The following is a 20,831-nucleotide window of genomic DNA, read 5'->3' on the forward strand; positions in this document are numbered from 1 at the left end:
CTACATTGGAGAACATATTGTACTTTCATATTTGCAAAGTACTTTCACGTGAATAAATGTCATTTTGTTGGATGTTAACAACAAATATGCAGGGCTAGAGTTTCCAGGGGTGGGGAACCTGCGGCCTCAAGGTCCTCTAGGTTCTCAAGTGTGGCCCTTTGAATTCAAACTTCACAGAACAAATCTTTTTATTAAGGGGATTTGTTCTGTGAAGTTTGGATTCAGTCAAAGAGCCACACTGGAGGACCTAGAGGGCCACATGTGGCTTTGAGGCTGCAGGTTCCCCACCCCTGGTTTAGACCTTCAATCGGGAGACAATGGGAAGCCTAGGGGTAGTTAGGTGGTACAGTGGATAAAAGTTTTGGACCTCGAGTCAGAAAGATTCATCTTCCTGAGTTCAAATCTGGTCTCAGACACTTACTAGCTGTGTGACCCTGGGTAAGTCACTTAACCGTGTTTACCTCAGTTTCCTCATCTGTAAAATGAGCTGGAGAAGGAAATGGCAAACTACTCCAGTATTGTTGCCAAGAAAACCCCAAACGTGGTCATGAAGAATTGGACGTGACTGAAACAACTGATCGACAATGGGAAGTCCTCAATAGTTTTTTTTTTTTAAACAGTGAGGTAGTTGTCCAGTTGTTTTGCCTATTTCAGTTCTCTTAAGGGGAACATAAGCTTCTTAAAGAGTAGAGACCATGCCTTCACAGGGCTCAGTACACAGTAGAGATTTAATAAGTACAGTTCTCCCTTCCTCATCTCAACTGTCCTCATCACAGTTCTGATACATTGTGAGACAGCATAAGAAATTAAATGGGAATTTTGAGGGAGTTTTGTAGAAGCCACAGACAACATGCGAAGGTCAGCAAATGACACAGAGCTTATAACCAAATAACTCAAATTTTAAAATAAGGTACTATAAACACTCCATAAGAGAAAAAGAAAAATATTCAGACTTTTTCTCTGGTATGAAGAGAGTGCCAAAAAATTTTATGCAGACTTTCTAGATTGCACAGTGGGGTGCTGCGCTCCTAACCTCTGCGATGTGAAAGGGATAACTGTACTTGCTGATGAGCTGAGGAGAGCGAGTAGGAATAAGTAAAGGAGTCCAGTGGAACTTAATGGCTCCCTGGCTTTATTGTGACTCTCTCTCTTTTTTTTTTTTTGCAAGGCAATAGGGTGAAGTGACTTGCCCAGGGTCACACGGCTAGTAAAAGTGTCAAGTGTCTGAGGTCACATTTGAACTCAGGTCTTCCTGAATCCAGAGCTGGTGCTCTATCCACTGTGCCATCCAGCTGCCCCTATTGTGAATTCTTAAAGACTGCCTTTTAGGCAATATCAAGGCTTTAGTCATAGGTCAAAAATGGAAGGGCAAAATCTTCTTTAGGAAGAAAATGATAGAAAATTTCTGATTTTTCTTTTTAAAAGACAATGTTGTTCTTTCTTAAAAAACAAACAAACAAAATAAAAACATAGTAAGTAGAAATATCCTTTATGATGGTGATAAAACACAACAAATATTTGGGCATTAACAACAATAACTAACGTTTATATACTGCTTTAAAATTCACAAAGTAGTTTATGTTATTGGATCTGAGTCACACAACAACCTTGAGGTTAGGTATTTCAGGTACTATTTATATTTTACAGAGAAAGAGAGATTGAGTGACCTGCCCACAGTCACATCAGAGGTGAGATCCAAGTTTTCCTGATTCTAGAGTCCATAATTCTAGTCCCAACATAAAAAATCTATACAAAGGCAACTTCAAAATGATGATATTGCTTGCTCATGGATTCGTCAAACAAATATATGAAGAACAGTATTTCTCAAACTAAGCAATTCTACACCAAACAAAATTTTAAATATAAAAAATTCTGGAAAAGGTTATTTCAGAAAATCAAATAAAATCATTATAAAATTCTTATAGAAATAGATGAAAAAGAATATCAAGAATAACTATGGAAAAGGAAAGTGACAAAAGATATTTAGCATTAACAGATAACAAAACATATTATAAAAGCACTTATAATAATAGCTACCTAGAAATGAACAGAACAGAGAACCCAGAAACAGAACCTGATGAATATAAAAAATTGATGTTTGATCAACCCCATCATAAGAAAAGATGGGCAACAGAATTGAATAAAAACTGCTAGGAAAACTGGAATTATGGTACAGGAAAAAAAAGGATTTGGAATCACATTTCATACCAAATACCATAATGAACTCTTTAAGTGATCTAACATTTTTTAAACAAAAAATTAGAAAAAATGAACAATATATGTATTTAAATTATAAAGAGGAAGGACAAAACAAGAGAAATCAATGGAGTCAAATTAATGAATTTGACTCTATAAAGAGATTTTGCACAATGTAAAACAGTATCTCTAAAATTAGAAGAAATGAAACAAATTGGGAAAGATTTATGAAGTAAAATATATCAGAGGTCTGACACCTAAAATCTATAAGAAACTGAAATACTCCAAAAAAAGTAATAATATACACTCTTAGGAAATGAAAACTGTTAACAATGAAATAAAAGATTCTCCCACTGCCTAATAATTAGAAAAAATGAAAACAAAGACAACCTTAAAATAAATACCTTATAGTTAATGGGATAATAAAAATATTTTTTAAAATAATAGAATTAAGTATTGGCAGGACTCTTGGGGAAAATGTTAATTAAACTGCTGGTGTGTCTATGGACTAATGCAAACATTTTGAGCAGCAGTATGGTAATATATGGGCAGCTAGGCAGTGCAGTGGATAGAGTGCCAGGTCTGAAGTCAGGAAGACTCATCTTTCTGAGTTCAAATCTGGCCTCAGACACTTCCTAGCTGTGTGACCCTGGGCAAGTCACTTAACCCTGTTTGCCTCAGTTTCCTCATCTGTAAAATGAGCTGGAGAAGGAAATGGCAAACTACTCCAGTATCATTGCCAAGAAAACCCCAAGTGGGGTCACAAAGAGTTGGATGCAACTGAAAACAACTGAACAACCACCAAAAAAATGGTAATATATAACAATGAGAGTCCCCAAAGTGGTCATGCTTTTTGAGACCCAGCAATTCTACTGCTAAGATTCTATTTAGAAATTATAACAGGGAAAAACAGAAGCCTCTTTCTATCAAACTATTCAGAGTTGTTCTATCTGTAATTAAAAAAAAAAAGCAAAATTGGAAACAAGCTACACATGCCTAACAACTGGAGAATAACTGAAATAATTATGGTTTATTAACATAATGGAATGCTATTCTAAAGAAATAGGGAAAGACTTGTATGAGGAAATGTGTTAAAATATGAGCAGAACCAAAGCAGTACACTCACTGATGACCACTATTTATAAAACATTTCAAACCCCACTCCTCAAAAAGCAACAGCAATAAAAAACAAAAAAACCTCTCCAAACAAGAAAAGGAAGTACTCGAAGTGGCTGAACTTCTAGCAGGCCTGGAAGGGACATAGAACTTAATTGTTTGCTTTGCTAGCTTGCTGGATGTGAACTCTTGCCTCTAGGTGAAAGCCCGGGGCTTTGGGCCAAGATTTTGCCCCTTGCTTGGTATATTTACTAGAACATCTTTGTTGATGATTATTGCACTTATAACAGTCAGTGTAGTGAATAACTAGTCTTGGAGCCAAAAAGACTTGGGTTCAAATACTATGACACACACAGTGGTTGAATGAACTTGAAAAAGTGATATGACTTCTCCGTCACGATTCTGGGCAGTTCTCTAAGACTGTAAGGTACAGAGAAGGTGCTGACCAGTCAAAGGACTTCTCTCATTCATCTTGTTCCTCATGCCAAATGAAATCACAGATTTCATTTCTTAATGCCTTCACTCTGAGATATCTTAACCTTTAGACCGTGACCTTGTGAGCTAGCTTTTTGCCTTTCTCTATATACCCTGCACAATGCTTGGGAAATAGTAGGTGCTTAATAAATGCTTATTGACTGACTAATTTAGTCCCTATTCCTATCCTATTACATTTACAATTAAAAATAAATTTAAAAAGACCCTATTTGATCTTTATTTCATCTACTAGGTATAAAGTACCTAATAGCCTCAACTCCTGGGTTGGGGTACAGAATATTAATGAACCTAAAGAATCTGGAGCACTAGGGGCTTCCTATGCTTCCAAACGGTTCCAGTTTCTAATTGGTCTGATGGCACCGGCTGAAAAGGGCCTAGTTATCCCGCTATCTTGTCACCTGTCCAGGGCATACGACTCCCCTTCCCAACTTAGGCTTGACATTCATAAGCCCAGAGCAAAAACCACCATCAAACATCAAAGTTTCCTAGGCCAAAACCTTCCAGGGGCACAGACAGGGCAGCGAGGATGGCCATGAGCACGGCTCCCCCCAGGGACTACTCTCTTCAATGAAGCAACAGAAAACTAGGATAGAGACTCCCTTAATTTTATTTTTTTGGCTAGTTTTAAAACAATTAAGTCAATTTAGCACGGTCTGCTCCAGCGTTTTGAAATCTTTGAAAGAAATATTGTGCTGATATGTGTGGGAGCAGAGGGGAAGGGGACCTTTATTTATACTGTAAAGAGCGAGATTTGACCCCTCCTGAAAGAGGCCTCCCCTCAATGAACTTGCCAGGGTATGGAGCATGCTTCTGCCGCCACAGTCTTAGACTGAGACTAATATAAGCCATCTGGGAAGCAGAAGCCTTGACCTGCCCCTCCTGCCAGGGAGGTTTCAATTTTACAAAGCCGAGCGGTCTTGGGGACAGTGCGCCAGGCACATGCTTCTTCTGCCCTCCCACTGCTCAGCCCAGCCTTTTGATGACCCTATGCAGGGTCACGGTGGATTTCTCAATGCTCTCCTGCCTTGGTGGGGGGGCAGTGCCATGCTGTCTTTTTTTAAGATTCCAGAACAGTCTGTCATTTTCTCTGATCCTTGGCAGCATGGTGAAGGTAGTTGTAGCAGTCCTGCCCTGGGTGCAGAAAGCTGGGTTTTATGGTACCTACAATATCTAGCAATAGGACCTTTGAAGTCATTTCCTAAATTTGGCCTCAGATTCCCTAAAAGGACAACAAAGGAGTTATGTTAGATGACTATGTGATTCCTACTTTAAAAGTCTATCTGCTTCACTGCCAAAATAATCCTCCATCTCCCCTACCCCCATTCAACAAACATTTGGCAAGCACTTGCCCAGTATAGAACACCAACCTGGATTGATGGGATAGGGATGCAAAGAGGAAGACAAAGGACCTACCTTCAAGAGGCTTATAGTCTTCGAGGGAGATATGACTAATATATACAAAAAACTGTTAACATAAAAGTAACCAAAATGTAAAGTGAAAATTTTGTCACAATGGTCTGCATGAAGGGGACAGGAATGGAGAAAGTTCGTTCAGAAATGCAAACAACCATCAAGACTGGAGGGGAAGACCTGTGCTCTGGGGAAATAATTGTTAATGATGACAGGTAATAGGATCACAGACTTAGATGTGGAAGGAAACTTGACTGTGATTTAGTCCCCTCCTCCCATTTTACAGACAAGGAAATTGAACTCAAGAGAGTGGAAGCTATTTGCCCTAAGGTCACTCAGCTGGCAAAGTGAGGATTTGAACCCAGATCTCTGATTCCAAGTTCAGTGTTCTTTCCCCTTGCCATCTATACTTCCAGGATATGACTGCCTCCTTAGAGCAGAAGATAGAAATAACTCCAGTTGAGAGCACTGACAGTCACCAACACAAACACCATTTTTGACACATTAAGAGAGATGAAAAAAAACCAAAACACTACCTCAGACTTGTCCTACACAGTTCTCCGTCAGGAATATCTAATACTACAATCCTTCAGCAGGCTAGTAAGCAGACCAATAACCTTCTGGGCCTTGGTCAATGGTCATTAGTTCATCAGTTGTCTTTGCCAGGTTCCTTTCCCAAATTCATCTCCTAAAGACCATCTTTCTGGCAGAGCAGTCTCTCTGTACTAAGCAAGGCTGGTCCTTTGATTAGAGACACACACATCTTCTCCCTGCCCACACTTGAAGCCTGTCCAGTGTGGAAGGACCTGTCAGAACATGTGCACCAAAGACAAAGGCTTTGAAAACTCTACATCTCTTCCACATGACAAGGAAATCTCAGATGGTAATACCAGTCATGCCTCCTTGCAAAAGTGTGTATGTTTGTGTGTACATACACACACACATTACATAGATAGATAGATAGATAGATAGTCATCCTGCATCTTCTCACACAAAGTATTTTGCAAAACACTTCCATGTCCATTGTTTAATCTGATCCTCACAAGTAAGACAAGCATTCCTCAATTCTATTTACTCCTGGAGGAAACTGAGGTCCAGAGAATTTAAATCTCTTGCCTTGTTAGTGAACAGGATCAGAACTAGAACCCAGATCCCGTGATTCCTGCACAGTGCTGTTTCCAATAAGCAGTTAATACTTTCACATTAGCACTACTAATACAAAAACACCGGCTCACCTTAGAAGAATTCTATGTCTGGAAAAACTGGGTTCTAGTTGGGGTGTGTTGGTAAATGTTTAACAAGGGGCTCTCCAGAAAAAAAAAGTATGTATGACACACTTTTAAGTTTAATTTGCATTGTTAACATTTTTCTCTATCACTTTCTTAAGTCTGGATGATCAACCAAAAAAAAAACCAAAAAACCAGAAACCCAAATCAAACCTTTGTGTACAGTGCTTGCTGGTTTCTGATGTGTAAAGGCTCATTACTAAAAATGTAACAATCTTACAGGAAAGCACATCCCTAGTTCTACTCTCACTTCCGCCACTAATCAGTTACAAATACACTGGCGAGATATTTCTCATGTCTGGGGCTCAATTTTCTCCTCGTGTCAATTGAGAGAGTTGAATTAAAATGTTCTCTCCGGTCCCTTCCAGCTCTGAAGTTCTATGTCTCTTAGTTTAAACTCAGTCCTCTGAATTCCATCCTATCAATCTGTACAAACCAAAGCAAACAGGTAACCTTAGGTTTTTGCCACACTGTAATGGAAAAAAACATAAGGAACTCAGCATACTTCCTCAAAACAGAAACCAAAATATGTTCCCTACTACCAGGAGAATAGTCAAAGCTAATCTTTGTGCTGAATGAGGCTAATGCAGGATAATGTGATATTCCCCCTTTTGAATAAGCAGCACAAACTTGTTCAGGTCTATGCAATTTTTGCTTTCTGGATTGCAATGATATGGGCTGCCTACACAATTAATGATTCAGTAACGGATCATAAGGTGTCAAGGAAGCTGAGAGTTTTAGCTGCACTGAATTCCAAAAGTCTAAAAGAAATTGGGCCCTCAAGTTGAATCTCTCCCAAGGGAAGCATTCCTTAAGAATCTCCGGTTCTCCCCTATGACCATTTGCCAAAATCATGCCTGCCGATCTGAACCCCAATTTTTAGAATAGACCAATGGAGCTAGGAGAATGGAAAAGTCCACCCACCCAATACAGCAGCTGAGAGAGCCTCAGGCTACAGTTTAGGCTGTTGTGCAATTGTGTTGGGCAGCCTGTCTCTTGGACAACAGAAACCTGTGGTTGGAGCAACAGTGATCCAAGCATTGGCTTGCCTGCCTGGTCCACATGCCTGCCTGAAATTCTGGAAAGGAGTCTGGGCAGCCACTGCAGAAGTGAGCAAACAAACAAAAAGTCCTCAGCACTCCTGACAAGCTGGTGCAATTAGCAGAGAGGGAAAGCTTGCTGTGTGATTGGGGGCCAACCTCTTGTCCTCTCTGGGCCTCAGTTTCCTTTCCTGTAAATCAGAGGGTTGGACTAGATGCCTCCTCAGGGCTCTCCCAGCTCTTCAAGTTTATGAATCTATGAATTCTGGTATGGCCTGAGATAGGGAGACAAGAGCATCAGACTTGAATAAATGGAAGAAGGAAATAAAAACAAACCAACCAACCTCAGAATAGCAGCAGGATCTACAGGTAGGGGATTAGTGTCTAGCAGATCACTGACCACCTTGAGGCTGGGAAGGCTATTCAGTATGTAAATGAGATTGATAAAGATCACATTTAAGCTGGGAGAATACTGGGGAATTTTTCTGTGGCTCCCGTCTAGATGTGGGTGTTATTCTCAAGAACTACTTGAGATTTAAAAAGAAAAAAAAAATTTAGGCTCATTCCCTGCCCCCCCCATCCCCTTTCCAATAAAACTTTAGAAGCAGAACAAATTGCTTTGCTGAAAGTGTGCAAATTATTTATTCTGTAACCTTGCCTGGGACCCATTTTAGGTTCCTCTCTGAGCCAGGCCCCAAGATGTGCATCTACACATACAGTTCTTCTAATAAATACCTCTGAGCCTGGAGCAATGTTTTCCTCCTGCTCTGAACCCCTTAATTATCCTTTTCAATTACTGAGCAGAAGGGCATATTGCCCTGGAGGGCTTAGAACATGCTGCTCTCTCTTTTTTATCACTAGGGAATTATCAGGGTGAAAACGTGTACCCTAAATCAGGCGCTGCATTTTCTTGCCTTTCAAAATTAATAGACAGTATCTCCCCCACCTCCAAAGTGGTGGGAGAAGTGGATCATTCATTTTCACATATATATATATATTTATATATTACATATATTTTTTCTTTCCATAAGGGAACAAGTAAGCTATAGACACACAGCACATTTCTTTGAAACATGAATAGGCCACTTTGTCCTTGTATGCAATTAGGTTCTAATTTGTATTATATCTGTACTTGTTTACTTGTCTTATCCGTGATACTAGACTGTGAGCTTTATGTGGACAGGAAACCAGGATTTATTTATCTGTGTATCCTCTTCAGGGCTAAACACACTGCACTGCTTGGAGTTAGCATAAGCTTAACAAATCAACTTTTGACATATCATACCCAGAATTATGTGCCAAATGCCATCAAAATAGCCTTCCTTTCAACCCTACCGCTTATTATTGTGCTGGCATGTAGGCTGTGGGGAAGGGGCAGATCTGTGCTTTCACTGATAAAGGGAACTCTGAAGAAACCCTCCCAGTGCAGATCAGGACCCTCTGTGCTAAGTGGCACACAGTGACAATGTTGGGCCTGCAGTCAGGAAGACCAGAGTTCAAATCTTATCTCAGATATTTACTAGTTGTGTGACCTTGGGCAAGTCATATATCTGCTGTTTTGCTTCAGTTTCCTCAACTATAAAATGGGGATAATAACAGCCTACCTTGCAAGACTGTTGTGAGGGTCAAATGACAGAATATCTGTAAACCACTTTACATAATACCAGGCACATAGTAGGTACTATATAAATGCTTATTCTCTTTCCTTCTTGCTCCTCAACCTCATTGCACAGAGAGGACAAGGGAATTCTCCAGGGTCATACAGTCAATAGATGTCAGAGATGGAACTTGGACTTAGGTCTTCCTGGCATGGGGCTGGCTCTCTATCCACTAGGCACAAAGTAGGTGCTAAATAAATGCCTATTGAATAATTGGTTTTTGTGTCAGATCTGAAAGCTATTGGTGGGTGTTAATTACACATGCTTTATCTACTTCTCTAACTATACAGACAGATTTAGAGCCAAAAAAGACTTAAAGAAATCTAGTTTGATCCTCTCATTTAGCAAATGGTGAGACTGAGGCTTGCAGAGACTAAGTAACCTGCCCAGTATGGTATTCTTCCCACCTTACCAGGCTGCCCAGGGCACAATGTGCAGGGAATAGAATATTGGATTTGGAGTCAGGAAGACCTGGGTTCAAATCTGACTTCAGATAGCCGCTAGCAGTGTGATCCTGGACAAGTCATTTAACCCCTAGGCCTCAGCTGATGCTAGTGCCTTCCCTCTAGGATGGTCTCCAATTTATTCTATTTTTTGTCTATATGTCGTCCCTCCATTAGAAGGTGAGTTCCTTGAGAGCAGGGAATTATTTTTGCCTTTTTTTGTATCTCCAGTGTTTAAGTCCTTGGAGGAGCTTCATAAAACTTGTTGACTTGACAAAAGTCGATAATATGGAGATTACTGATAATTAATAACACTGATAATTAATACTGATAATCAAAATTAACAAAAGTCAATAATAATAACTGACAGAGGGCACAAACTTTCTCACTCCAAGTCCAAAGCCACTCTCACTGTAACAACACAGGCTGCCCCAAAGGTCTTGATGCAGTTTAACCTATTAAAAATTTTTAATATTACTATATTATAATTTGACATTTAATATTAAAAGCTTTTAATAGGTTAAAACTGTACCAAGATCTTTGGGACAGCCTGTATATAATCTTATATTATTGCAAGAGATTATAATAATTATTAATATTAATTAAATTACCATTTAATTAAATTTAATATTAAAAACTTTTAACAGGTAAAAACTGCACCAAAACCTTTGGGACAGCCTATATATAATCTCTTATACATGTACATTGCCTTAGGGTACACAAAGCACTTTTGCCTTCATTGCTATATTTAATACATACAAACACTCCAACAAATCAGACATATTTTTATATACCAAGTACTGGTCAAAATGTAAATGGAAAGTTCCTTCATCTCAGTTATGTACTCCCATCACCCAGTCTTTTATTTGCCCTCCAGAAATAGCTGAGGGTTTGAAAATGAATCTAATCCCTTAGGCAAGGAAGACAGATATGGAGACAACAACCTCTCAGTATCAGGGGCAGCAGTACCCTATCCAGATGGCATCAGACATTTACATGTCTCTGTGGTCCTTGTAGCTGACAGATGTTTAGTGGGGGAAAGGAAGAGGGGAAAATGACTTTGTTACTCAGGCTCACACTTCTCTCTCTCTTTTCTTTTTTTTCTTTTTAGGGGGGGTGGATATTAAAGCATATAATTTATTATTCTAGAAAATCATTTCTCATTCTGTAAAACTCTGGCATGATAATTTATTCCAGCTAACCTCTACTTCCAGGACCTGCAATTCAAGGCTGCTTTTCCTTCCCCTCAAATAACAACACCTTACTTGTACGACAATATCAACATAGCATTTATGTTTATATGTGTGTGTGTGTGTGTGCCTCTATCAAACCAACTACATCATGATTGTCTTCAGTGAATCCAGGTGAAATTACCCTAATTTGAACTTCATATATAAATTCCTAACAAATGTATATAATCTTGAAAAATTAAACCTAAATCTATTTTAGGCACCACCCCCCCAAACACCTCTTCCATACAGATGGGTAAACTGAGGCCTCCTGACTCCTGGTTTAGTGTTCTTTCCAGCACGCCATGCCACTTTTTAACTTATAAGTATTTACTATCAGCCACCAGAGGTCCGGTCCTACGGCAGCAACAGCTCACATAAAGTAATACAAAGCACAACACTAGTCCCTAAGTCTGCTCCATATAATTCGGCAACTAGAAACAGCTATAGGATGCAGTGGATAGTGTGCTAAATATGGAGTCAGAAGTCCTGAGTTCAAATCTGGCCATGGGCACTTACCTTGTGTACACTGCCTGTGTAACCCAGGGCAAGTAACTGAATCTGAGTCTGTTTCAGTTTGCTCATCTATAAACTGGGAATAATACTAGCACCTACCTCCCAGGGCCATTGTGAGGATAAAATGAGATAGTTGTAAAATGATTTGCAAACTTTAAAATGCTATGTGAATGCTGGCTACAATAGCAATAATTTTTATCATTATTATCTTATCCAACTCTCTTATTAGGACAGCTAGTAAATAGAGTGCTAGGCCTGGAGTCAGGAGTTCAAATCCAGCCTCAGACACTTCATAACTGTGTGACCCTGGGCAAGTCACTTAATCCCGTTTGCCTCAGTTTCCTCACCTGTAAAAATGAGCTGGAGAAGGAAATGGCAAACCACTCTATTATCTCTGTCAAGAAAACCCCAAATGGGGTCACGAAGAGTCCAACACAATTGAAACAACTGAACAACAAAACTCTTTTATTTTATAAAAAAATGGAGGTCCAGAAAAGGGATGTACTTACCCAAGATCACACAGCAAATTAGAGAAAAGATCAGGATGAAAATGCAAATTCTCTGTCCACTGCCCTTTCACTATACTGCTCCCAGTAACTCCTTATGGCACCAACTGTTGGAATTTATCCTAAGTTTTACCTGTTAGTGGAGCAGTTTCCACCCTGGATGCCAGTTTGCTAATACTCTCATGTCTCCAGTTCCTTCTTTTATCAACAGCTCATCATGGATAAGTCCTTTAATTGAGAAGCACTACTATTTAACCAAAGATACCACTATGTACAAAAGTTCCCTCCTAAGTCCATTGCTAATTAGAATTCACTTTATCCAATCACCTCTTTATAATGATTTAAGGTTTACAAAGCACTTTCCTAAAAACAATCCTACGAGGCATATAGTACAAGTATCATTATGCTCATTTTACAAATGGGGAAACTGAGGCTAACATGGTTGAATTGACTTGCCACCACTCTTAAATCACAGAGCTAGGATTTAAACTCAGGTCTCTCATGATTCTAAGTCTTACACTTTTTCTTACTATCTCACATTCTTCTTATATTAAAAAAATGACTCATCTGACTTCTTTGCTCTTAAAGTCCAATTCAAATGCAGATATCCAAACTTATATTCTCAGCTCCAGAATTTCCTCTTGCTAATGAAGATTCCCTTTTTGTTGGTGAAGGTGAAAGAGAAAAGGGGTGGGGGAAGGATTTTCCAACAGGGACTATAAGAAAATGTTTCCCAAACTCTCTGCTTTTCCACATCTGTTTTTACATGTCTCAAAAAACAAAACAAAACAAAAAAAAAAAAACCAAAAAACCACCCACTTTTTTTTTCTAGCATTAATCGGGCAAAGAGCTTGGCTTTTAAAAGTCTCTTAGGGATTATTCTTAACTTAGCTCCCTCTCTGGCCCCAACACACACACACACACACACACACATACACACACAGACACACACACACACACACACACACACACTCTTCAGCTGTTTCTGCCTATCATCCCAAGCTTTCTCTGCTGAGGGAATGACCAAATCATACTGTCAGAGTTAGGAAGAGGGACCACCCTGCCTCTCTAGACAAAGGAGACTGAAAGCACCAAAGAGAAATTCTCCAAACAATGATTAAGAACTTACTATTCAAAGAGCATGTTGTTGGATGCTCAAGAAGACACAAAGGTAAATAAGTATCCATCTAATACAGGAAGGGCAGGAAGATTATTTCCTACTGAGTGGATTAGGGACAGTTCCATGGAAGAGGTGCCATTTGAACTGGGTCTTGAAGGCTGGATAGGTTGTCAACAAGCAGCCATGGTGAGATGGAGACAGAAAGGGCATCCTAGGCAGAGGGTATGGAATGAATAAAGGTGTGGAGATGGGAAATCTAAGGACCTGTGAAAGGCATAATAAGTAATTCCCTTCTGCTGGAATGTGGAGTGACCTGTAGGGTTAAGACAGTGCCAGATTGTAGAATGCCTTGATTGTCTAGTCAGTAGGAGTGGGCATAAGATCAGGGAGGGAAAGAGATCAGCAGGGAGCCTGGCCAAGTATTCTGAGAGGGCCAAGGAAAGGCAAGATTCACAAGGGGAGAAATATAAACCAATATACTCAAGGAAACTGGTGAATCACAATGGGAAACCATAATGATGCTGAACCTGGTGCCTACCTCCCAGGGAACAGCCTAAGAGAAGAGAGAGGTGGCTCATGACTGGCTAGAGAAAGAAAGTGAGATCCACTGTTCTTCCAGGAAACAGGGACAGGATTCCATTCTGACTCCGCATAATAGAAAGAACAGCGGCTGGACTTGGAACATGGATTCTTAACTTAGGGTCTGTGAATTTGAAACTTTATTCCAAGAAGGGGTTCATAGGTATCACCAGATTGCCAAAGGGATCCATTATACAAAAGTTAAAGGAGCCTGACTTAGAATCAGAAGACCTGTGTTTAAGTTTCAGTTCTGAGAGACCTTGGGTAAGTTATTTAACCAAGTCCTATCTTTCCAGCTGCACAAAAGCAGATGGGAACTCCTGCACTACTGCACTCACAGGGCTTTGAGGATTAAATGAGATAATATCACAGACTAGCATGATAGGGAAGGGCCTCAATAATCATCTAGATGGAGTCCAATTTACAGATGAAGAAACTAAGGTCCCAGAGAGGTTAAGTGATTGCTACAAGTCACATAGCAACTCAGTAACAGGACCAAGGCTAGACTCTAGATCTCTTGATTTCTAGTGGAGAGAGGGCTGGATTTGGGAGTCAGAAAGACCTACATTAGACACTGGCAAGCTGTGTGACAATAGGCAAGTTGCTGAAAATTCTCTGTGCCTCAGTTTCCTCATCTGTAAGATCAGGATAATAGCACCTACTTCACAATGTTGTTGTGAGGATCAGATGAGATAACACTTTGCAAATTTTAAAGCACTATGTAAATGCTAGCTATTATTATTATCTTTATTTATTTATTTATTTATTTATTTATTTATTTATTTATTTATTTATTTTTGGCTAGGCAATAGGGTTAAGTGACTTGCCCAGGGTCACACAACTAGTAAGTATTATGTGTCTGAGGCCGGATTTGAACTCAGGTCCTCCTGACTCCAGGGTTGGTGCTCTATCTACTGTGCCACCTAGCTGCCCCAAGACTAAACATCTCTTGAAGTAACCAACTCCTACTGTTTCTGAAGCCTTTCAGCTGCCATAACAGGATCAATACTCTAAACTGAAATTCTAACGCCGCAATCCTGAAGTACCTCTCCTCTCCTTTGTCTTTTGTTCCTTGAAAAACAAATCTCCACTAGAGAGGGGCTGTCCCTACAACCCCAATTGGCTCTGCCCTTAGCGGCTAAAAAGAAAAGGCAGCTGAGGAAATTGGGACATACACAGACATATATAATAATGTATCCCTTTATAGCACTTTAAGGTTTACAAAGCATTTTTCCGCATAATAATTCATGGAGGTAGGTATCATGTACCCATTTTACAGATGAGAAAACTGAAGCTCAGAGGAGGTGAAAGGACTTACCCAGGGCTTGAATACCTAGCTAGTAAGAGTCAGAACCAAGGTTTACACTCAGATCCTTTAACTCCAAATCCAGTAATCTTTTCAATTCATCATGCTGCCTCAATCCATGTACCATTAAGGCTAAATAATCCATTAGGGTTAAAATTGGAAATGGTTCTCATGGGACTGCTCCCTGCATACTGCATAGGAAAAGATTTTGCAAGTCTGCCTAGCTTGAGTCACTAGGGGCAGATGCGTGATAGCTGTGTTTAGCCTTAAAAGAAACATAACAAAATAAACCTCTTGACACATTTTGGCTGTATAAAAAAATAAATCACACTGAATTCTCGTATTCTCTCTGTCTCCCTCCCTTCTTCCTCCGTTTGCCTCTGTCTCACACACACACACACACACACACACACACACACACACACAACACAAACATACAAGCAAAGTTGAAACAATGTACTGGCTTTTGATGCTTTAAGGGCTTTTGTTTGTAAGACATAGTATACTCTTAGGAGGAAAGGCCCTGTCCAAACACAGACAAGCGACCATGCTAACAAATAACCTACAATGCAAGAGGGTGGCTGTCAATTCTCTGGAATATTAATGACCTGAACTTGCTCCGGCAGAGAAGTCTAGCTTGTAGGGGTGGGGAATGGGGGTTAGGAGACCTGGGTTCCCAAGCTAGCACTACTACCAGCTCTCTGTATGACTGTGGGTCAGTCTTTGTTATGCACCCATTCCGTTTGCTCATCTGTAGAGCAATGGCTTTCTTCTACCTCTTACCTTCTGTCTTCCAAATTCCTTCTCAGTTCTAGCAGTCAGAGAATCGATGTCTCTAATTGCTCAGCAAAAGGAAAACACACATTCCAACCTTATAAATGGAAGTTGATTTCCTCTCTCAACCAGAATTCCTGGCCTTCAAACCAAATCTCAATCCTTCTCCCTCCCCTGCCTTCTTCCTCACTTCCTTTATTCCTTTTTTTTCCCTTTTAAAACATAAGCTCAACATCTCCCATTCTGAAAAGGGAATAGTTTGAGAGTTTATTTATCCTCTGGAACAACTTAAAAAAAAAGTTAATATGAAGCACATGTGCATGGTTTCTAAGAGTTCTGTGTTTAAAAAAAAATACTTAGGGAGGAATATATCCAGGCTTACAAAATGCCTGGGTTGTGTCAATAGCAGTTTATAGCCATTAGCATTAAGTCTGAAGGTAGTTAATTGGGACAGAGTGCAGCTGCTGCAGCAGCACAGGGGGATGCTTGGCCCACACTTCCTGATACAGTCATAGCTGTATAAAATCACCTGAAAAGTTCCCATGGTCAATGTGGGAAATAGAGTAGAAAACTTCCCTGATTCCACAAGGGGACTGTAGGGGCTCGACCTTATCTCTGGACAGCTGCTTTTTGGGCAACCTGTTTTACCTTTCTTCTTCTTCTTCTTATTTTTGAACTGCTGCAAGGAGTTGAGGAGGAAAAAGGAATATTTAATGATTTAGGAAAGAAGGAAAGGGGGGTAGATGGCAAAAAAAAAAAAAGAAGGTAAGAAAAAAAAATGGCACACTGGAAAATAGAACTGGCCTGGGAGTTTGACCTGGGTTTTTTTTTTTTTTTCCTGTGCTCCAACATAGAAGGTAGGTAGGTGCCACAGTAGATAGAGAGCTGGACATGGGAGACAGGGAAAACTGAGTTCAAATCTGGTCTCAGATACTTGCTAGCTCTGTGACCTTGGGCAAGTCACTTAACTCGTGTTTGTCTCAGTTTCCTCACCTGTAAAATGGCAATAATAAGAGCACCTATTTCTCAGGGTTGTTGTGAGGATCAAATGAGACGATATTTGTAAAGTTCTATGCCAACCTTAAAGCACTGTAAGAACACTAGGTATTAGTATTACAGGGTGACCCTGAGCAAGTCACTTACCTTTTCTACACCTCAGTTTCTCCATCTGTAAGGGCCCTAAGATCTCTCTAGTCCCCTTTCACTCAGAGATTTCCTGACTTTTATGCCTCAGAGATTGGCAGACTGTCAGGTGCAGGGAGAAAGAGATTGCAGACAAACCTTTCCTACTTCATGGTTCTGCCTAAGGCTGGCCAAAATTAAAGTCGATTTATTGGTGTCTGAGGACAGTGGATTTAGCTGACTGCCTGGAGACAAACCAAATGGGGCATTTCATCATCATACTGACCGTGCATCTGGTAGGTGTAAGGGGTCTGTCCTGTGGGTGGAGAGCCAAAACTGGAGCCGTAGCTGAGGAATCCACTCTGACCAGGGGAATGGTTCAAGCTGTCTTCTGTTTTGATACCTTTGCAGGATGAGATTAAAAAAAAACACTTGAGAATAAGTGGTTAGGACGTTCCCCTCCGCAGTCATGGGGAAGCCTTTGAAATTCTGCATGTCAGGAAGAGTTTATTATGGGCTTTCAACAGGATAGAATTGATTTGGCCTCCCAGCAAGTATTAATTTTTTTTTTTACCAACTTCAATTCTATCCATGCTTATTAATGTCATACTCTGTACCTTGCTCTAGGATTATGGGTGATTTATATTGAATGGCTTAATCTTCTTTTATGAAGATGGTTCATTAGGAGGCTGGATGACAATATCAGGGATGCCGTAAAGGGCATTCGTAGAAGATATATCCCCTTCAGTAGGGGATGGCCTAGATCATCCTGCTAGTCCTTAGATTCTGTAATTCCTCTAATAAATATTTATTAAACACCTACAAGGGCCAATTGCTGTCAGCAGTGGGGGATATTTTGGATCCACTGTTAAAAGGATATGCCTTTTTTTTTTTTAATCTAGGAGTAAGGGTTATTTTTAAATTGAGACATCCACCTTCTCCTACCAGGACCCACTTGAGACCAAAGGCACCCAACTGTGAGACAGCTGGCTGAAAGAAAAGATTCAGTCTAAGGTTTTAGTGAAGTGACCTGAACTATACAGGGAGTGAGTTTGCAACTCCGGCCCTGCTTGCATAATGTGCTAACAGCATCACCACAGGCCTGGATATATTTATAGGACATGCACAAGATATTGAAAAAAAGACACTGTCCAGTAGAGGCCACTAACCCGGCAAATAAAAAAAGGACCAGCCTTTGGTAATATTATCATATTTGAAAGAGGGTTTTAAAATCTTACACCAGCACTGTGAACAAGGTGAATGCCCAAAGGTAGCTTCTTTGACATAACACTAATGCTCCATCCGCTTGCCCAGAAAAATGAGGCTACTTGTTTTTGTTGTGATAGTGTCTACACATCACTGTAAGAATGCCAGAACAGGAAGGGGTTATAGAACACAAAGAACATTAACAACACTGCAATAGTTAGCATTCATACGATACTTTAAGGTTTGCAAAGTGCTCTGTGTGTGCATGTATACAGATATAGATATATAGTAGTTGTTCAGTTGTTTCAGTCATGTCTAACTCTTTGTGACCCCATTTGGGGTTTTCTTGGCAAAGATATTGGAGTGGCCTTTGCCATTTCCTTCTCCAGCTCATTTAACAGATGAGGAAACTGAGGCAAACAGGGTTAAGTGACTTGCCCAGGATCACACAGCTACGAAGTGTCTGAGGACAGATTTAAACTCATGAAGATGAGTTTTTCTGATTCCAAGGCAGTGCTCTATCCATTGTGCCACCTAGCTGCTCACTCGCTCTATCTATCTGTCTGTCTGTCTGTCTGTCTGTCTATCTATCTATCTATCTATCTATCTATCTATGTGTCTGTCTGTCTATCTAGCTATCTAACTTGATCCTCACAAGAACTTTATGAGGTAGGTGCTCTTAATATCTCCATTTTACAGATGAGGAAATTGAGGCTGATAGAGGTTAAAGCAACTTGTCCAGTATGAATGAGCTAGTGAACACCTGAGGCAGAATCTGAACTCAGTCTGTCCTGCCTCCAAGTCCAGCACTCTATCCACTATGCCACCTAGCTATCCTCAAACTTAGAAAAGACCATCTAGTTCAAGAGTTCCTAACCCTGGGGCTCACCAACTTTGTAAAAAACATTTTGATAACTGGATTTCAACATAATTGTTTTTCTTTATAATCCTATGCATTTTATTTTATACACTTAAGAATACTATTTAGAGAACGGGTCCACAGTCTTTTACAGATTGTCAAAAATGGTCCTAGCCCACACTAGAACCCAGGTCTCCTAAGTCAGACTCTGGTGCCATATAATCCTGAAAGCAGTGAGGAATATTTTATCAGATAATTCAGAGAGGAAAATATCAAAAGAATGTAAAAGGTCTCTTCCAAGTATTACATTTTACATTTAAAATTCAAAGTACCCTTCTAATTTTAATATTCTATGAACCTTATAAAAATCTTCCAGCTGTATTATTTTATATTGTACATTCTAAGATTCCTCCCAGGTCTAGCTTTTTATGTGCCTTATCAGGTCCCTTCTAGCCCTGACAATTCACATTGTGTATAGTCCAAGCTCCCTTTCAACACCAACATTCTATGACTCTACAAGGAGAAAATATAGACAGCTTTTTCTGAGTTTGGCTCTGACAAAGACAAGAGATACAGTTTGACAGATTGAGGGAGGGGCGGAATCAAGGGAAGGCTTTTTTGAAGGAAGGGAAGGTCCTAGATATGTTTGTTGGAAGGACAGAATAGGAAACAATAGGCAAGAAGAGGCTGGAGACGAGTAGGGGGGGATGACTGAAGGGGCAAGCTCCAGAGGAGAAAGGAGACAGGACCAAGGACACAAGTAGAGGGCTTGGGCTTAGTGAAGAGAAGGGTCATCTCTTTACCAGAGACTGGAGTGAAGGAGGAAAATGGAAGATAATGAAGAGGGTTTTTGAGGGAAGAAGGAGCTTGTGATTGATGATCTTTTATTCTCAGTTAAGTCGCAGATAAAGCCTTCAACTGGAAAGGAATATGAGGGAGTCTTTTGGGAGACTTAAAGAGAAAAGAGATCTGGAGTAGCTGCTATAGAGAATGTAATAGAACGTCAATAAGAGAAAAGGAACCACTAAACAGCCGTTAGGGCCCAACTGAGATTATTACCCCACTCAATAACAAATTTGTAATGGATTCAGCCCAGTTGTGTGACTTCCTTATGGTGTTTAGCAGTTCATGAGTAGGAATTGAGAAGGCAGATGGTAGGGATAATCCAGGACTAAGACCCAGCCAAGCACAAACAATGGCAAACACTGGTGCAAGAGATTTAGTATTAGAGTAGTGATATATTGTGTAAAATGTAGACCTAATTCCATTTCTTGCCATGCTGCTATCTGGCTTGTCTGTTTCCCCTTCCAAACTTCCTTGATTCTTTTGTGTATTTTTTTAAGAGTTTCATTGACATTCTTTTCTTCTTCTTTAGCATCACTATTATTAATTCCCTTCCTCTATCGCAAAAATTTTAATTATGTTTTTCTCTAATGTTTTGTTGTCTTAGATTTAAAACACTAGTCTACTGAATGTCTTAGGCTTAATTCTGGATTATTTATTCTGTTCTATTAACCTAATTTTCTACTTTCTATCCACAATTACCATATTGTTTTGATAACTATTATATATAATTTGAGATCTAGTGGTACAAGTCTTCCTTCCTCCTTTTTCCCTACCAGAATTCCCTTGATGCCTTTGTCTGCCTATTCTATATATTTTATTAATTTAATTCTTTGAAGTAACTCATTGACAATTTTATTACTGCAATTAAATTTAAAAATGAATTTGGGTAGTGGTTTTTTTTTTGTATTGAATACAACTAGCCATGGATGTTGGGTAGGTCTCCAGTTCTTTAATTTCTGCTTTATTTCTGTTAAAATTAGTTTACAGTTGTCATTAAAGTATTGTATATACCTAATATACAAGCACAAATATCTGATACATTTTGTTGTTGAATAATATTTTATATTATTTATATATTAAAAGATAAACCCACAAAAATCATTAGTATTTTTGATATATCAAAA

The 20,831-nt window shown here is 39.6% G+C and overlaps 1 protein-coding gene across 3 annotated transcripts in view; it reads right to left on the bottom strand.

Moving 5' to 3' along the window:
- The window catches only part of EYA2 (EYA transcriptional coactivator and phosphatase 2), a 247,930-nt gene that overhangs the window by 109,799 nt on the left and 117,300 nt on the right, over positions 1-20,831 (bottom strand). For all 3 annotated transcript variants that reach the window (XM_027848711.1, XM_027848700.1, XM_027848704.1), the window contains one exon: positions 17,083-17,199. In XM_027848711.1, the coding sequence (XP_027704512.1) occupies positions 17,083-17,199 (117 nt within the window). The remainder of the gene's footprint in view (positions 1-17,082; positions 17,200-20,831) is intronic.

This window comes from Vombatus ursinus, unplaced genomic scaffold, assembly GCF_900497805.2.
Source record: "Vombatus ursinus unplaced genomic scaffold, bare-nosed wombat genome assembly UNPS02000580.1, whole genome shotgun sequence".
NCBI lineage: Eukaryota > Metazoa > Chordata > Mammalia > Diprotodontia > Vombatidae > Vombatus > Vombatus ursinus.